Source organism: Rutidosis leptorrhynchoides, chromosome 9 (genome assembly GCF_046630445.1).
Source record: "Rutidosis leptorrhynchoides isolate AG116_Rl617_1_P2 chromosome 9, CSIRO_AGI_Rlap_v1, whole genome shotgun sequence".
NCBI lineage: Eukaryota > Viridiplantae > Streptophyta > Magnoliopsida > Asterales > Asteraceae > Rutidosis > Rutidosis leptorrhynchoides.
In genome coordinates this window covers 278,294,112-278,310,574 of record NC_092341.1, presented here as the reverse complement: position 1 = coordinate 278,310,574, position 16,463 = coordinate 278,294,112, and the positions used below count along the sequence as shown (strand labels likewise).

Sequence of the window (16,463 nt, the reverse complement as noted above, 5' to 3'; positions counted from 1 at the left end):
TTTGTTGGGAATTAGTGAGGCCGTAAATTCTCAACAATTTGTACGGACGCAACTGTGATTTTATCAGACGGTGGAATTGGAGATACAACCGCCACTATTACAGGTACGCAGGGGAATTTTTCATTTTTGTGGTCTTGTTGAAATTCTGTAGCGCCAAATAAGTAGACTTTTTTGTCTTGTAACAATCCACCTTGTTCGAATGCGTTTTCTAGATTTGAGAAATTCCATTTGTATTTATGTAGCGAGTCGATGTGTTCCCATTCTGTCCCGACGAAGAAAATTTGTTTTCATAAATCCTCGAATTCATGTTGTTCATGTTTTCGAACCTTAGGACTTGAAGCTGCTTCTTCCTTGTTGCTTGCCTTTTGCTTAGCTCCTTTTTTCATTGGTACGTGGAATTTTTTAAATTTGCTGCAACGAAGAAAACTAAGAAATTAAAATAAAAATGTACGATGCTTATAATCACTTAAATTTTTTTTTTTAAACATCATTGTCGGCATCACCCACCCAGAGGGGAATTAACAACCTTCGCGATCATTTGCCACATATGCGTCAAAGGAAAAACTGCAATGGGAAAAATCCCTAGAGAAACGATCTAGTGATATGGGCAATGAGAGGGATCGAAATAGTGAACTTATGGAACCCAGACTAGCCGGGGTACTATTCGGGCAATGCCTACTTGGTTAATCACTTTTAAATTAAGTCAAACAGAATCAAGAACATAGATCGATAAACAAATTGAATTCTACATTTGTAGTTCTCTGCAAATATACTTTTTCATAGTTGTTTCAGTATATAGTAGCTATGTTTGTGTTCATTAGTTGATGCTAAACAAAAATACACAAAGCGAGAAAGATCTAAGGCGGAATAAAAAAACAAAGGAATGTGAAGATTTGATCAACTGTATAAATAAAACATAAACATCATTAATAATCTAAACATTATCGTTAAGATATTTTCAGTTTAAACACACTTGATAAGATATGCGAATATATATGATAAGAGAAATCAAGTTTATATAAAGGTTAATTACATTATAAAACAGATAAAGCACATGAACGTTACATCAACGGAAGATAAACAGACGAATTTGAACTAAAAAACTTAATAAACAAGACTTATGTTTGTATCTTTATTTATTAAATTGCTGGAACATAAGCAATTCACAAGAAGTCAATGATACTAATTCGTTGATTTACAACAGAAGAATTATGACTAATATAGTCTTATATGCATATAAATTATTGACATGTATGTATGTATGTATGTATGTATGTATGTATGTATGTATGCATGTATGTATGTATGTATGCATGTATGCATGTATGTATGTATGTATGCATGCATGTATGTATGCATGCATGTATGTATGTATGTATGTAATAATATACGTAACGTAAAATTATATTAAGGATCACAACAGATGAAAGAATAAAAGACACATAAATTAATTAGGACGATTTTCTGATGTTTATTTCCTCGATACAAACTGAATACATACAAGAGGATAATAATAATAATAAAGCTAAAATACTCTAATATTTTGAATGCAGAGGAAGCACATAACTAATTAGAATCATAAAATATAAATATATGAAGAATGATATATAGTTGTAAATTACGTACCTTTTTTCACGAAGATATGATGAACGACGATCAAGTTATGGACACCGATCGTCACATTTTATAACCCTAACTATATTGAGGTTAGCTTAAGCTTAAAGCTAAAATTAATTAATTAGCGGTTTATTTAGAAATTTTAAAAATTCTTTGATTATAAACTGCGAAGGAGTAAAAAATAAGAAGAATAGGTCGCAGGTTATAAAACCCAAGGCAAAGTCAAGGCCCAATTTGGTTTAGAAAACCCAACTTTAAACACCAAATTTTATAGGGTCAATCACCAAAATATCCATTTTTTTGGTCTTTTCTGAGCTGGTACCCAAAAAAAAAAAACCTTGGCAAAATGCCCGCGCAAGGCGCAAGAGACCTTGCGACCTTGCGACTTGCGTCCTTGCGCCTTGCGTCCTTGCGCCTTGCGTCCTTGTGTTAAAAAATTAGGTCAAATATAGAAATCAGACACCACATACACACACACACCCCGACACTCAGCTCTTGCGACCACTTTGCGACCGACGGCGATTACAAAGAACCTTGCACTTGCGACCCCCTTGCGACCCGTCTACCCTTGCGACCTTTCTTCTGAGACTCACCACATCACCACCACCACCACCACCATCGCCAACACCACCGCCATCAGTACATCTCACCACCATTACCATCACCGCCTCCATTAGCATCACCATCACCACCACGATTGAGAAAAAGGAAGAGAAAAAAAACCGACAAAAAACGTGATCAATATGTCACAAGAACAGGTAAGTGTTTCCTTTCAACTATCTCCACCAAGACCTTCTTTCGTGCACGCTTTGATACCCAGGAACCCCCACCAAAAGAGAAAGCAAAAGTTGGTAACTGAGGTTTTATTTTGAAAACTGTAGTTAATTATGTAATTTGTGTATAAAACTGTAAATGTTGTAAACTGTGAACAGGTCCGTAACTGTATTTTTGAAGGCGCAAAGGTGTGTAATCAGACCTTGCGACCTTGCGTCCCGTAATAGCCGTAGACGCAAGGTCCTTCTTGCGGCCTTGCGCCTCGTATTTAGAAGCAGGCGCAAGGTGATTCTTGCGTCTTTGCGCCTTTTTATTAAGCAGGCGCAAGGTTCTTCTTGCGTCCTTGCGCCTATTTTTGAAACATAAGCAAGGTTCATCTTGCGACCTTGCGCCACAAAATTTTTATTATTCTTGTAACACTAGCTTGTGCATTCAATATTATAACATATGAAGTAACACACGAAACCACATCATAAAATACTAATTAAAAAATATTACAACAATGGAAGACATCACACCTTAATTTGTTCCTGAAAATAAACGTATTCTAGGAACTAATTACTACCTAAATTGTACGTTGGATAAAACTGAGATTGATAAGCTTGAGATGGTTCGACTGTCTCTTTCGCCTTCGAGGTTGTGTTTCTTGCCCGTTGAGAAGTTGATTCACCTGTTCGGTCATAAGCAGCTGGGCATGTTGATCGAGAATGACCTGGTTCTTTGCAACGACTACAAGTTCTTACTTTTTTTGAAGTTTCTTCACCTTTTGAAGGAATGCGTTTTTTACCTTTAGGACGTCCAGGTTGTCTTTTCTTTAGAACTGGGGGGTGTACAAGTTGCAAAATCCCGGGAACCGGATCCGACCATTCAGACCGATAGGGGAGAGGAAGAATGTGTTCGGAATACGTATTTATGTATGTTTGAGTGCTGAACCAATGTGATACATAACAACTAATATCCTCCACTCCGAAGTGTCGTGCTGATGCAATCACATGACCGCAGGGTATGCCTGATAATTGCCATTGACCACATGAACAAGTTCTATCTTGTAGATTAACCAACCCATTTTTTCGTCCATCATGTACCTCTATTAGATCATTTGTCGATGGAAATGCTCGCCATCTTCTTGATTTGTCCGTCCTCTTAGCTAGCTTACGTTCAACATATGGAGTAACCGGTGAAGTAAGACTAACTGATTTGTTGCGATGTTTGAAATACCAATCCTGTATTGAACAACGAAAAAATTCGAACAACATGCAAACGGGTAGTTTACGAGCATGTCTTGATAGAGAGTTTATAGACTCTACACTGTTGCTTGTAAGGTATGAATACCTAATATGAGTAGATTGACTTCTGGACCATCTATTGATACCATCCTCACATAGAACTTTATAAGACGCTTTCAATCTCCTTCGAAATACATCCAGATGATCATGAAAATCCGACGCACGGTACGCCTTAACCATTTTCCAAAAGTGCCATTCGAAGAATTTCATCTTGTTGGATTTAGTTTTGATGTTCATGAATAAATGACGTGCACAATGAGCGTGAAACGCTTCCGGAAACACGTTTGCAATGCCGTGTGCTATTGAAGCAGCACGATCAGAAATAAAAGTAATCTCTGACATACGATCAACCATACCATAACTCATTAAATGATCTCTTAGGTTACCAAAAAACCATGACCAAACACTGTTTGTCTCGCCTTCACCAATTCCATAAGCCAATGGCAAAATTCCATTATTGCCATCCATCGCAACAGCAACTAAATTAGTACCCAGGTACCCACCCTTTAAATGTGCAGCATCGACGATGATTATCGGGCGGACATGTTGCACAAATGATCGAATCTGCATGAAATTTTCACAGTAAATCAAATATTATTAATAAAGACCTCATACACCATACGCAAGGCGCAAGGTTTTTATTGCGTCATTGCGTATTAGTTGGCGCAAGGTGACCCTTGCGCCTTTGCGTATGGTGTACATATTAAAAGGTGGTTTTTGCTAAAAATATATTTACTTACAACTACTCCAATGGACATGTAACACATCACAAATTTATTTTCTTTATCGGTAACCAAATTGGTGATGGTCCCCGGGTTGTGGATCTTAAGGTTATGAAGGTAAATGGGAAGCATTCTAAAGGAGTCATCACTACTGCCACGTAACATCTCTATTGCTTGACACTTGGCCCTCCATGCTTGATTGTATGATACACTCACTCTAAACCGATTAGCTACATCATCACGTATATCTTTTGGTTTATACTCTCGATTAGCAGCCTTGAACGAATCCATAAGAATACTACCCAACACCTTTTTAGTAGCATGTTTATTGTTTCCCATAATTTGTGTGCGTGAGCAAGTGTGTACGTCATGCAACTTTTTAACCATAAAGTTTTCAGTGTGTCTTATTTTGTATGCACTACATTTCCACTCACAATTTGGCAACACACATTTAGCGGTGTACCGAGATTTGTCTGACTTTACAGGCTTTATTTGAAAGTTTTCTTCAAGGCATTTTGTAAATAGCTGGTTTAGGAATTCTTCCTTGTTCGAAAACGTTTGACGAACTTTGACCAAATCAGATACCTGATACGTGGTTGGAATTGGGGTCGTAAATTCTGGGTTTTCTTCATCTTGCTGACTGTGTAGAGTTGGCATATTCCAGAATACATCTTGTTTTTCTTCATCTTCTTCATCTTCATCTTCCTCGTCACTTGCTTCATCCGATTCACTAGACCCAACAACAGGTATAAACGGGTTCTCTATTTTTTTTATTTTACACACGTTCTCGGCGCCATGGTTGAAGAAGTCAAATTCTTCTGTGTTTGGAGGTGGTATTTCAGCCTGTTTTTCTTCCGAATAGTGTGTTTCGAGGTTTGGTTCGGAATTGTGTATTTCATCCTGTTCTTTTTGCAGATGGTGAGTTTGTTTGTTTGGTTGAGACTCGAGAATCCGGAGATTTTGTTGGAGATGGTGTGTTTGTGGATTTTGTTGGGGCTGGTGTGTTTGTGAATTTTGTCCGGGTTGAAGCATTCTAACTTTGTCGACAACATAAATATCAATAGGCTCGTTTGTGACAGCGTGTTTTAAAAACTCAAAAAAATCTTCATGATCATCAGTAATATCAAAAATATGATTATTATCAATATATCTTAGCGAAACAGGTGCATTAGGTGGCAATTCAATTTTTTTGAGAATTTTCCTTAACAATACTCTTCGATTTATTGGTTTTTGTGGAGCAAGTGGTAGTTTTAATCTGGTTCTAAAACAGTCAAGAGGCAGATACATAGGTATGTTGTTAACAAATTCAAAATTACCTCCACAACATACATGAACAACAAATGCTTCATCATTACTACAGCTCATTAAGACACAAATTAGTGAAAAAATAGATAAAAGTTGGTACCTTAACGATGCTCTAATGACTTGATCTTTTTGAAAATGAAGTAAAATAAAATTATTAATCTGGAGTTCTAGCCTCGTTAAATAGACAGGTACATAATCTTATCCGTAAAGGTACAAAGAATCCAAAAAAATCTTATCCAGAAATCAGGAAAAATCCATTCTGATAAGGCGCAAGGCGCAAGGACGCAAGGACGCAAGCCCTTATCCTTGCGCCTTGCGTTTACACGCAAAGGCGCAAGCCGCAAGGTCGCAAGGTCTAAAGATACTTGCGCCTTGCGCGGGCAAATTCTCAAAAAAAAAAAGGGGGTTCCAGCTCAGAAAAGGCCAAAAAAATGGGTATTTTGGTGATTGACCCAATTTTATATAACCCAACCTTTTTTACTACTCCGTATTTTATTTAATAACATTAATTAATAAAAAACATGATCATAAAAAGATATAATGTAAAACTAAAAAACATGTACATGAATCATGATCCTAATAAAACTCTTTCACAAATCACTTTTTAGTGGTGGATTTAGTTTTTTATTTGCATTTGTTTCTTAAAGATGAGTCTTGTTCACATTAAATGAGATTATGTATTCAAACTCGCTCACAAAATGATAATCATATAAGACCACCCTTTGCTGAAAGTAGCTAACCATAGAGTGCAAATGAGCTGAATTATTCGCATGTTACTAGAGCTTGACTTGTTAAAAGATCAATTCGAGCCAAACTTAAATGACCCTAAGCTCGAGCTTAAGTATATTTTAAAAACCGTTTAGTAAACACGCTCAAACAAACTCTCGAGTCTAAAGGTACATCTCTTTTATATACATTAACAAAATAAATCGTGTTCGAGGAAGTGGTGAAGCTTATGCAGACAATGTTTTACGAAAACACTGTTAGACAAAAAGTGTAAGAGTGATAACCGTGTTTGAGATTGAGATGAGCGTGACTGCGTGGTACCATAGTGCTACTGAACCGTACTAAACTCGTTGGTACAGTATATTTTCCCCTAATGTAAGTATCGAATATCGCATCAAAAGAATTGGTTTGGTACTAATACGGTCCCGAACGAGGTACTATTCAGTTTGATACCGGAAGTTAAAATAACACAACTAAGAATATCAGCCCAAGGCAGATTAGACCCAAACCCGATACAATTATAAAACCTAAAGAAACCCTATACTTTTTTACTTACTCAGTTGCTCATTCCCTCTTTCTCTTTCGATCTGAAATTTTCGGCGGCCTATTTCATGGAGGTTCAAGTTTATGCACAAACTAATTCAACAGCAAAAGAATAAAAAAAAAAAAAAAATCAAACCCACACTGACAAAACTACTACTATAGAAACCTAATGAAAACCTGAGAGGACTAGAAATTAACAAATGTAGCCAACAATAAATGTTTACTTAGTTTCTCTGTTTCTTTGATCAATATGGTAATAATTTCTTTTGGTAACTGTTGATATTTGCTATTTCTTTTAATCTCTTAGTGCTCTAGAATTTTATAAGTTAATTCGTATCAGTTTCTACATCTTTCATACATGTTTATCATTGTGTGATTCGAGTTGTTTTACTAAACTGTGGCTGTTCTAATTTCTTTTACTTTTAGTTCAGAACTTGAAGGCAAAGGTAATATGAAGATCTCTGGAGATGGTTGAAGTATACAACGCTCAACACAGACAAACAGGTACATGTGTTTTCTGTAATTTTAGTGTGTTTTTTGGTTTGATTGTTGGTCAACCGTCGGTCAACGGCGGTAAGCAGTGGTCAAACCTACTGATTTGTTCAAATCGTACTAGATCTATTTTAATCAGCACTTAAATTCATGTTTTAGTTGAATAGGTTTAGCTATTGAGAAAGTAAAAAAAATGGAGGCGATTGGGTGGAATAAGAGGACATGAAAGATGAAAAAGAATTTGTGCAGAAGAAGACAATCAAGTGTCTTTTGATATGTGGAGATGATATTTTCACATTCATTTTGTGTTAAATCCATTAGTTTTTTTTACATTGTTTTTTAAAACTAACCTTCATATTTTCTCTTACATTCACTTAATTACTTGTATATTATATTATATATTTATACATATAAAATCATCTTTAACAACGATGGCGTTTTGACGTGTTGTTGAGTGTGTGTGGAGTACTTGTTCGGCGTGCTGGTAAACTGCTGAATAATGAGTGGTGTGTTTAGTGACGTGTTGTTGGGTGGGGGTATTTTTTATTTCTTTTTCATATTTCTTTCATTTTTTTGATTTTAATTTATTTTGTTTAATTAGTTATATTATTATTTTGTATGTATAAAACAAATAAATTTAATAAAACACAATAAAATTAATAATAATAATAATAATAATAATAAGATTAAATTATAAAAATTCTTAAATTACTTTATTTTTATAAAGTCCTAGAAATAAAAGATTACAATAATTAAAAAGTCCTAAAAATATAATATTACAATAAAAAAAAACTAGTTAGTGCATCGGAAATTTGGTGGAATATCCCATATATGCTCCGTTACGTCTCCCCGAAGTTGATTATGCACATTTCTATTGCGTATTTCCCTAGCTCGTGTTGCACGATCACTATTTTGATTCCTAACATAATCCGGTTGGTTTTCTGGCTCTCTTAGATCCTCTTCGTTGAGTGAAGTTATAGCAAAACTGTTATCCTCTTGGATCATATTTTGCAATAGAATACAAGCATATAATATGCGGGACTTTTTTTGGCTTTCCAAGTTCGTCCAGGCACACGTAACATATTGAATCTACCTTGAAGAACGCCGAATGTGCTCTCGTTATCCTTTCGTGCACTTCTTGTCTTTTGGGGATGAAAATGCCTTAATTAGTGTAGCCCAATATGGATAAATACCATTAGCAAGATAATAACCGTGTGTGTACTCATGACCATTTATGGTAAATGGTGCATAATTGTGCTTGAATAGATTAATATGTTTTTGTGAACATAATTGATATTTTTTTTTTTTTTTTTTTTTTTTTTTTTTTTTTTTTTGTTCTTGACCATTCCCTATTTTTGAGGAGCTGAAATAGACTAATGCTATGGATTCTACTAGATGATTAATCGTAGGTGTTATCTATGGAGCTCCATTTCTTGTTGGGTAGTTGTCGTTGCTAGCTCCGAGATATGCTATAGTGAATAATGGAACGGGTAACAGTAGGCACTCGTTGAATATTGGGTAACTTGAATGTATCCTGTGGAATATTTCTCCTTCTTTTGCAAAGTTGTCTCTGTATCAAGTGATCGCGTCTTGCATTTTTTGTGGTAGCTCTTTGATTTCATGGAGCGTCCGACCATCGATATATAGAGTATGGATTAGTCCATGGACAAAATATTCTGATATCGTTAGTGGAGATGCTTCTTGTAGAAAAACTGCCTTGAGACCAGTTTTCCTAATTTTTGAATAGAACATCATTGTTGTATGAGTTTCATTATAGTTTACAAGGCTACTTTTGGAAGTTTTTGGTGGATTGCCTTTTCCTGTTTTCTTTTTCTGTTATTGATAGAATATTTTTCATTTTATTTATTGCATCGAGGCTTTTGTTTGGTCATGGAGATAATGGTTGAGATCAACCATTTTTTATGCTTCTTTGTATGCTGCGATTGCTGCTTCTTGAGTTGTTAAGTTTTGTGCGTTACACGCTTACCTGCTATGTGTTGATTTGCTATTGCCCAATTGTGATATACTCATTTAAATGGTCCGTCAAAAATGACAATACCATTTCTTTTTTGGTTCTTCTGGTCTTGATGATTATTGAGATTATTCCTCTTTAACTATTTCATACCAGCTTTGTTTTTTGGGTGTTGGTTAAACTTGTTATGGTTCTTCTAGGTTAATGATGACTGATTCATGTGGTGTTTGAGATTTTGATGTTAGTGTTGATGTGGATGACAAAGGTAGTGACGATGAGGGTGTTATTTGTAGGGGTGACTCTTTTTTTATTGAGATTTTTTGTTTTGAATGTTTTATTTTAGGTTAAAATTTTGAGTGTTTCTTGTAATTCCTCCCTCTCTCCTTGAAAATTGAGAGTTGGCGTTGATGTGCTTGTATTTATTTTTTTATTTACTGTAATTGATGTTGAATTTGCTTGATGACTACCTCAATTGTTGAAATTCCTGTAAAAATATTTTTGCTTGTTTGGACCTATTTGCTTGTCTATATGTTCGGAAACAAAAAGTTTACTCTTGTATCTAATATGTGCACAAAAGAATTGTTTGCACAAATAGGGTTAGCTTGATTTTCATCGAGTTCATAATCCAGAATGAATATCAAGCTAATCTTATTTGTGCAAACAACTCTTTTGAGCACATATTAAATAGAAGAATAAACTTTCTGTTCGATAAACAAATAGCTTCAAACAAGCAAAAATATTTTTGCAGGAATTTCAACAATGGAGGCAGTCATCAAGTAAATTCAACATCAAAAGAGAACAAATAAATGCACATCAACGCCAACTCTCAATTTTTCAGGGGGAGGAGGAATTCCAAGAAACACTCAAAATTTTAACCCAACAAAAAACAATCAAAAAAGATATTCCAGTCAAAAAAGAGTCATCTCCACGAATAACACCCTCATCATCATTACCTTCGTTATCCACATCAACACAAACATCAAAATCCCAAACATCACATGAGTCAGTCATCATTAACCTAGAAGAACCAGAACAAGTTCAACCAACACTTAAAAAAAAAAGCTGGTATGAAATAGTTGAAGAGGTCCAGTCTCAACAATCATCAAGATCAGAAGCATCAAAAAAGAAATGGTATGTCATTTTTGACGGACCATTTAAAGGAGTATCACAATTGGGCAATAGCAAATCAACACATAACAGTCAAGCGTGTAACTCACAAAAGTTACACAACTCAAGAAGCATTATCTCAACCATTATCTCTATGGCCAAACAAAAAGCTTCAACACATTAAATAAAATGAAAAATATTCTCTCATCAACAGAAAAAGAAAACAGGAAAATGACATCACCGAAAACTTCCAACGACTATGGGGTAGCCTTGTAAACTATAATGAAACTCATACAACAATGACGTTCTATCTAAAAAATAGGAAAACTGGTCTCAAGGCAGTTTGTCTACTAGAAGCATCTCCACTAACGATATCAGAATATTTTGTCAATGGACTAATCGATACTCTATATATCGATGGTCGGACACTCCATGAAATCAAAGAGCTACCCAATATTCAACGATTACCTGCAGTTACTCGTTCCATTATTCACTATAGTATATCTCGGAGTTAGCAACGACAACTACCCAACAAGAGATGAAGCTCCACAGATAACACCTACAACTAATCATCTAATAGAATCTCCAGCAGAAGTTTATTTGAACTCCTCAAAAATAGGAAACGATCAAGAACAGCAAAAATAGATTAATTATGTTCACAAAAACATATTAATCTATTCAAGCACCAATGAAAAGATCGATTAAAAAGGCCTCAGTTTAATCTAGAATTTTGAAGAACCCTTAGAAGCATACCAGAAGAAATGAAAAGACTATTATGTACTTAAATCTCTCATCACCAAGCCATAGTTGTGAGTACTGTTCAGACGCAGACGTAGCCATGGAATAAAAAGCCATCAACAATCCAAAATTGCCGATATTTCACTTTTTTGGCGCGGGGAGGATTACAGTCAAAGATAATAAAGAAGTGGGTCCCACGTGGGCCATGTCAATAATGTAATGTATTAAGTGTGTGGGCCATGTAGGTCATAGTCATAAATGCGTGTATAAGTGTGTAGGCCATGTGGACCATAGGAATCAATAATGTAGTCAAACGTGTATGGTTTGTATTTAAAGTAGTGTAAGTGCTCTGGCCATAGCAGTCATGTCTTAAACACCAACAATAGTGCGTGGCTCCCAGGGCATTTGTAAATAGTGTCAAGGCTCCTCTATATAAGGATACCTCAGTTGTAATGTTTTAATCAAGTTGTATTTAATAATAAATCTCATTGGTTTTCTCTGTTGAGTCTTTTAGATTCTGAATAGAAGAGCTATCGTCGTTGAGTCTTAACGGATTCCGAATAGCGACATCTATCCCTATAATATACATTTCATTTATTATATATATATCCATGTATACATAATACGATTGTATTCATATCATTCAATATATATATTCATATCACTCCGTAGTATTATTTTATTTTGATATTAAATTCTCTATCACTCAATTTGCAATGCTCGAAGCAATAATGAACATTGTATCTTCTATATATTAAATTCAATGCATTATTTCCATTTCTTTATATTTCATATTCATACACCGATTACTAACTGTCATGATACATTAAACTTTACTTCATAATTCCGCATCAACGAAGTCAGAATACGAAAGACCTGTTAATTTTTTTTAAGGCAAAAAAAGAGATGTTGATGGCGAATATGTGATGATTAATGAGTTGAATGTATAATGTCATTGTAAAGAGATGACCATTAAAGATACTAAAAGCAAGACACTTGCAAACTTGTCCCAGAAGTTGCCTTTAATTGTTTGCAAGGAGATCAAACGCCATGTCCGACAATGAACACTGGATAATCTATGTATAGATCACCTTACTTGTAAAAGATAAATGTATTCCTCTGTATAGTTGGTACTTGGTAGCTCTAAATTGGCAGAACCATGGGAAAGTGAATATCTTTTTTTTTTTTTTTTGGGTGCTGAATTACTAGCGTGTAAACATTGACAGTTTTATGACTATCTTGTGGCACAAGTTTACAAAAGGAAGTAAAATCGTATCCTTGTTGAGAATGGAAATATGGTAATTAAATTATTTCATCAATTTTTTGGAGTTCCACGATTTAAATGTTTGTTTTATTGTGGAACAGTTTGTTCCATTAAACGAGCATGAAAAGTAGATTGTATCAATATAAGCAACATACTTGTCTTGCTAATATAATACGGAGTAGTTTTATTGAGTGGATGAGTCTTAAAAGATCACGAGAGTAGAATGGAGAAAGGTACTTGCTGCAGTTCGCCAGGTAAGTGTCTTTATCCTTCTAGTTTCAAGTGTATATTTTGATAGATAGATGTGTAAATATATATGTATCTACAATATAATGTGCATGCCTGTTGATGTAATGTATATTTATATGGATGTGCTTGTGTATATCTATGTATGTACATGGCATTTATGCAAGTATATGCTCATCACAATTCACAAGATAGCCCTGCTATCCTTGCAAGATATGTCAGGTACAAATCTTGGAATGATCAAGGTCGCGCCTAACGAGGGATGGCAATGGATGCCCGATCCATTAGATATGAATGATATAAATGAATGATAAACCGATATAGATAAGGATGATGTAAAAAAATTAATGGATCGGGTATGGATGACAATTTATCATCCACAGATATATCCATTTATCACGAAATACATATATCCTTGTAAATATATACATATTTACTAAAATATATGTATATACATTTACGTATATCCATAATACTCGAGTATTTTACTTACCAATCTGATGCCTGCAAATTCACGCATTACAGGAACTGGAAGCATTCTCGAGTTTAAACCGAGTTTACGTTGTGACCATTGGAGTCTTGGATTATATACATACATACTTGATACTTCATAGCCATCCCTGCTAACAAGAAATATGTCACCAAATGGCACAAAATTCAAATATTATTTGTTATCATTTCTAATTCCTGTTGTATTTCTAATTCTTCTTAAAAGAATTACCATAAGCTTTACAGTTCCATAGAAATTAAGACCTCTAACAAAAAACACACACACACACACACATATACAAGAAAAAGTACTAAAATGATGAATAACTCCGCATTTTCAAAATACCGATATAAGCTAGTAGTAACTTTATTCCAATCAACACCATGAACTGTTGGACGGTAGTCAAACAAAGGTGGCTCACATTTATCTTAGAATAATATATATGGCATGCATGTGAAAACTGTGAAGTCAATAATGGAATAGTATGGCTATGCTTATATTTATGTATTCACACGGAGGTTTCACATGTACAAGGAGCAATATAAATAGATGGATATCTAGCCATTATAAATCATCCAGAGGGATCAAATCCAGAGAAAGGGATCAAGTGATCCAAGGGAGGATCAAAGTATCACAAAGGAAAAACACAGTTGATCAATAATATGAACGGAGAGTGTGTATTTGAGGTTGAGAGTTTTATTCTTGTAAGGAGTGTAAAAGAGTGTACGGAAAACTTAGATTTTATACTAAATCTAAGGGGCTTGGGTTTGGGTTTAACCCATAGTGTACTTTTTCTTGTACCGGGTTCTTTTATATTATAAGAATAAAGGAGACTCTTGGGGTGGACGTAGACAGGGTTTGCCGAATCACGTTAAATCGTCGTGTTATCAGTTACTTTATTTGCATTCTATTATTTCTCGCAAGTTTGTCTCAAACAAATTATATCCTCGCTTCCGCTGGGGTGGGTGCGTCAGGCAAATTGTCATAAAAAGTGGTATCAGAGCGTATCCAGGTTTATCAGATAGTTTTTGTTTGGAGATGGCGGGAAACGGCGGTATGCAATTTAAGGTGGAGCCTTTTCAGATGGCGGATGACGATTGGAATATTTTTTGAACACTTAAATGTGTTTAATGGTCTGGTTGATCAACTTGCAAAAGTCTAGATTAATAACCGAGGTTTTGGATGTTATGATTTATGATTTATGAACTTATGCATGTTTATTTCAATAGTTTGAATAAAAGATCGATTCTTATTGATGTTTAACTTATTGAACTTGATTGATTAGTGTATTTGTTTGATAAAGATAACTCTTGTTGATTTAATACACTAGTTTACAATTGATTTGTCTTAATTGATCGTTTGCTAAACCGTGGTAAATTAAGTTCAAACGGTTAGACAATATAGGGGTGAATTGTGTAAAGCGAACGCAAAGGCAATTGTTATTCAAATCTTCGATCTAGTTAATTGATTAGTCACAAACGAAAAGGTCTTATGTGTCAGGGAACCCTACATCTAGTAATTTAAGTTTGAGTACTTGCTAAAGAGAACTCTTGGCGGGTCGACTGAGTAATTTGCATGTATTAAGTCTTAAATCGGGCTAAAGAATAAAAACATCCAATTCCGAGGGTAAAAGGTCTAGACGAGCATTTCCATTCCATTTGATATCAAAACTATCTTAATTGCTTTCTTGTTTTAATTTTTATAAATCTAAAATCCAAAAATATTGTTTTTAATTTTCAAATCAAAGCTTGATTTGGCTAATCGTTAAATAGCCACAAAATCATTATCTCGTACTTTCAACTTTAATAGATTAACTTAGTTTATTTCCATTAGTTGCAATCTTAATTCTCACTTTAAACTGTCCTTGGAAGGATTTCGGATTTACCAACTTTATACTATTGCCCCATCGGGTTCACTGCCCGTTAGTGTGTAGTAATCTTTTCACCGGTGTTTCCATTATAAATTATAGACACGATTTTACACATCAAGTTTTTGGCGCAGCTGCCGGGGACAGTTGTGTCTAAAATTAATATTGTTATCTAATTGTTCTTAGTTTAGTTTTACTTGTAGCTTATTATTATTATTTTTCGTTTATTCCCAATTGAATCGGTGCGTTTAATCAGTTGTTAGTTGTGATTTCGCAGATAATAGGTAGTGCATGCTACATACACGTTCTTCAGATTCTCCGATTCTTTAACCATTTGACGAACCGGCGTGCCTGAGAAAACTCCGAACACCCTTAACATTGGTGGGAGGTGGAAGGTTCTTAATAGCAGTTACCTTTGCGGGATCCACCTCAATACCGTTCTTAGAAATCTTGTGCCCGAGTACTATGCCCCCTTGTACCATGAAATGGCACTTTTCTCAGTTGAGCACAAGATTAGATTTCTCACACCTTACCAACATCCGCTCTAAATTAAGAAGGCATGAATCGAAAGTGTCACCGAAGACCGAAAAGTCATCCATGAACACCTCCATGCAATCTTCTATCATTTCATGGAATATGGCCATCATGCACCTTTGAAAAGTGGTCGGAGCGTTACAAAGGCCAAAGGGCATGCGACGGTATGAGAATGTGCCATACGGGCACGTGAAAGTGGTTTTCTCCTGGTCCTCGGGCGAGATAGGAATTTGAAAATAGCCCGAAAAACCATCTAGAAAACAATAAAAGATGTTTCTCACTAACCTCTCTAGTATTTGATCCATGAAAGGTAACGGGAAGTGGTCTTTACGTGTGGCGTCATTCAACTTACGATAGTCAATACAAACACGCCACCCCGTGACAGTCCGAGTGGAAATTAACTCATATTTATCATTGGTGGTAACAGTCATACCACCTTTCTTAGGTACACAGTGTACCGGGCTAATCCACGGACTGTCAGAATTCGGGTAAATCAGACCTGCATCGAGGAGCTTCACGGTCTCTTTCTTCATGACATCTTGCATGTGAGGGTTCAACCTCCTTTGACGTTGCACCACAGGTTTGGAGTTATCCTCCATTAGGATTTTGTGGGTGCAATAGGATGGACTAATACTCTTGATGTCGTGAATTTTCCACGCAATGGCCGGTTTATGGGCCTTTAGCATGGTTACAAGCTCAGTTTTCTGACCTGCAGTAAGAGAAGAAGAAATAATTACCGGGAGCTTAGATTCCTCCTGCAAATAAGCGTATTCCAAGTGA

The 16,463-nt window shown here is 35.4% G+C and overlaps 1 protein-coding gene across 1 annotated transcript; it reads right to left on the bottom strand.

Moving 5' to 3' along the window:
• Window positions 1-2,776: 2,776 nt before the first annotated feature.
• On the bottom strand, window positions 2,777-11,384 carry LOC139868793 (uncharacterized). The gene is made up of 4 exons (XM_071857137.1): window positions 11,326-11,384; window positions 10,326-10,455; window positions 4,418-5,395; window positions 2,777-4,241 (listed from the first exon to the last, which is right to left on the bottom strand). The coding sequence occupies exons 1-4, from the start codon at window positions 11,382-11,384 to the stop codon at window positions 2,946-2,948; spliced, it is 2,463 nt and encodes an 820-aa protein (XP_071713238.1). The 3' UTR covers window positions 2,777-2,945.
• Window positions 11,385-16,463: the final 5,079 nt, after the last annotated feature.

Coding starts and splice junctions, on each gene's coding strand:
- LOC139868793 (XM_071857137.1), bottom strand. CDS start 11,384: ATGGCTACGTCTGCGTCTGAACAGTACTCACAACTATGGCTTGGTGAT. Junction 5,396..10,325: donor CTGGAATATCTTTTTTGATT/GTTTTTTGTTGG, acceptor CAAACACACCAG/CCCCAACAAAATCCACAAAC. Junction 4,242..4,417: donor ACATGTCCATTGGAGTAGTT/GTAAGTAAATAT, acceptor AATTTCATGCAG/ATTCGATCATTTGTGCAACA.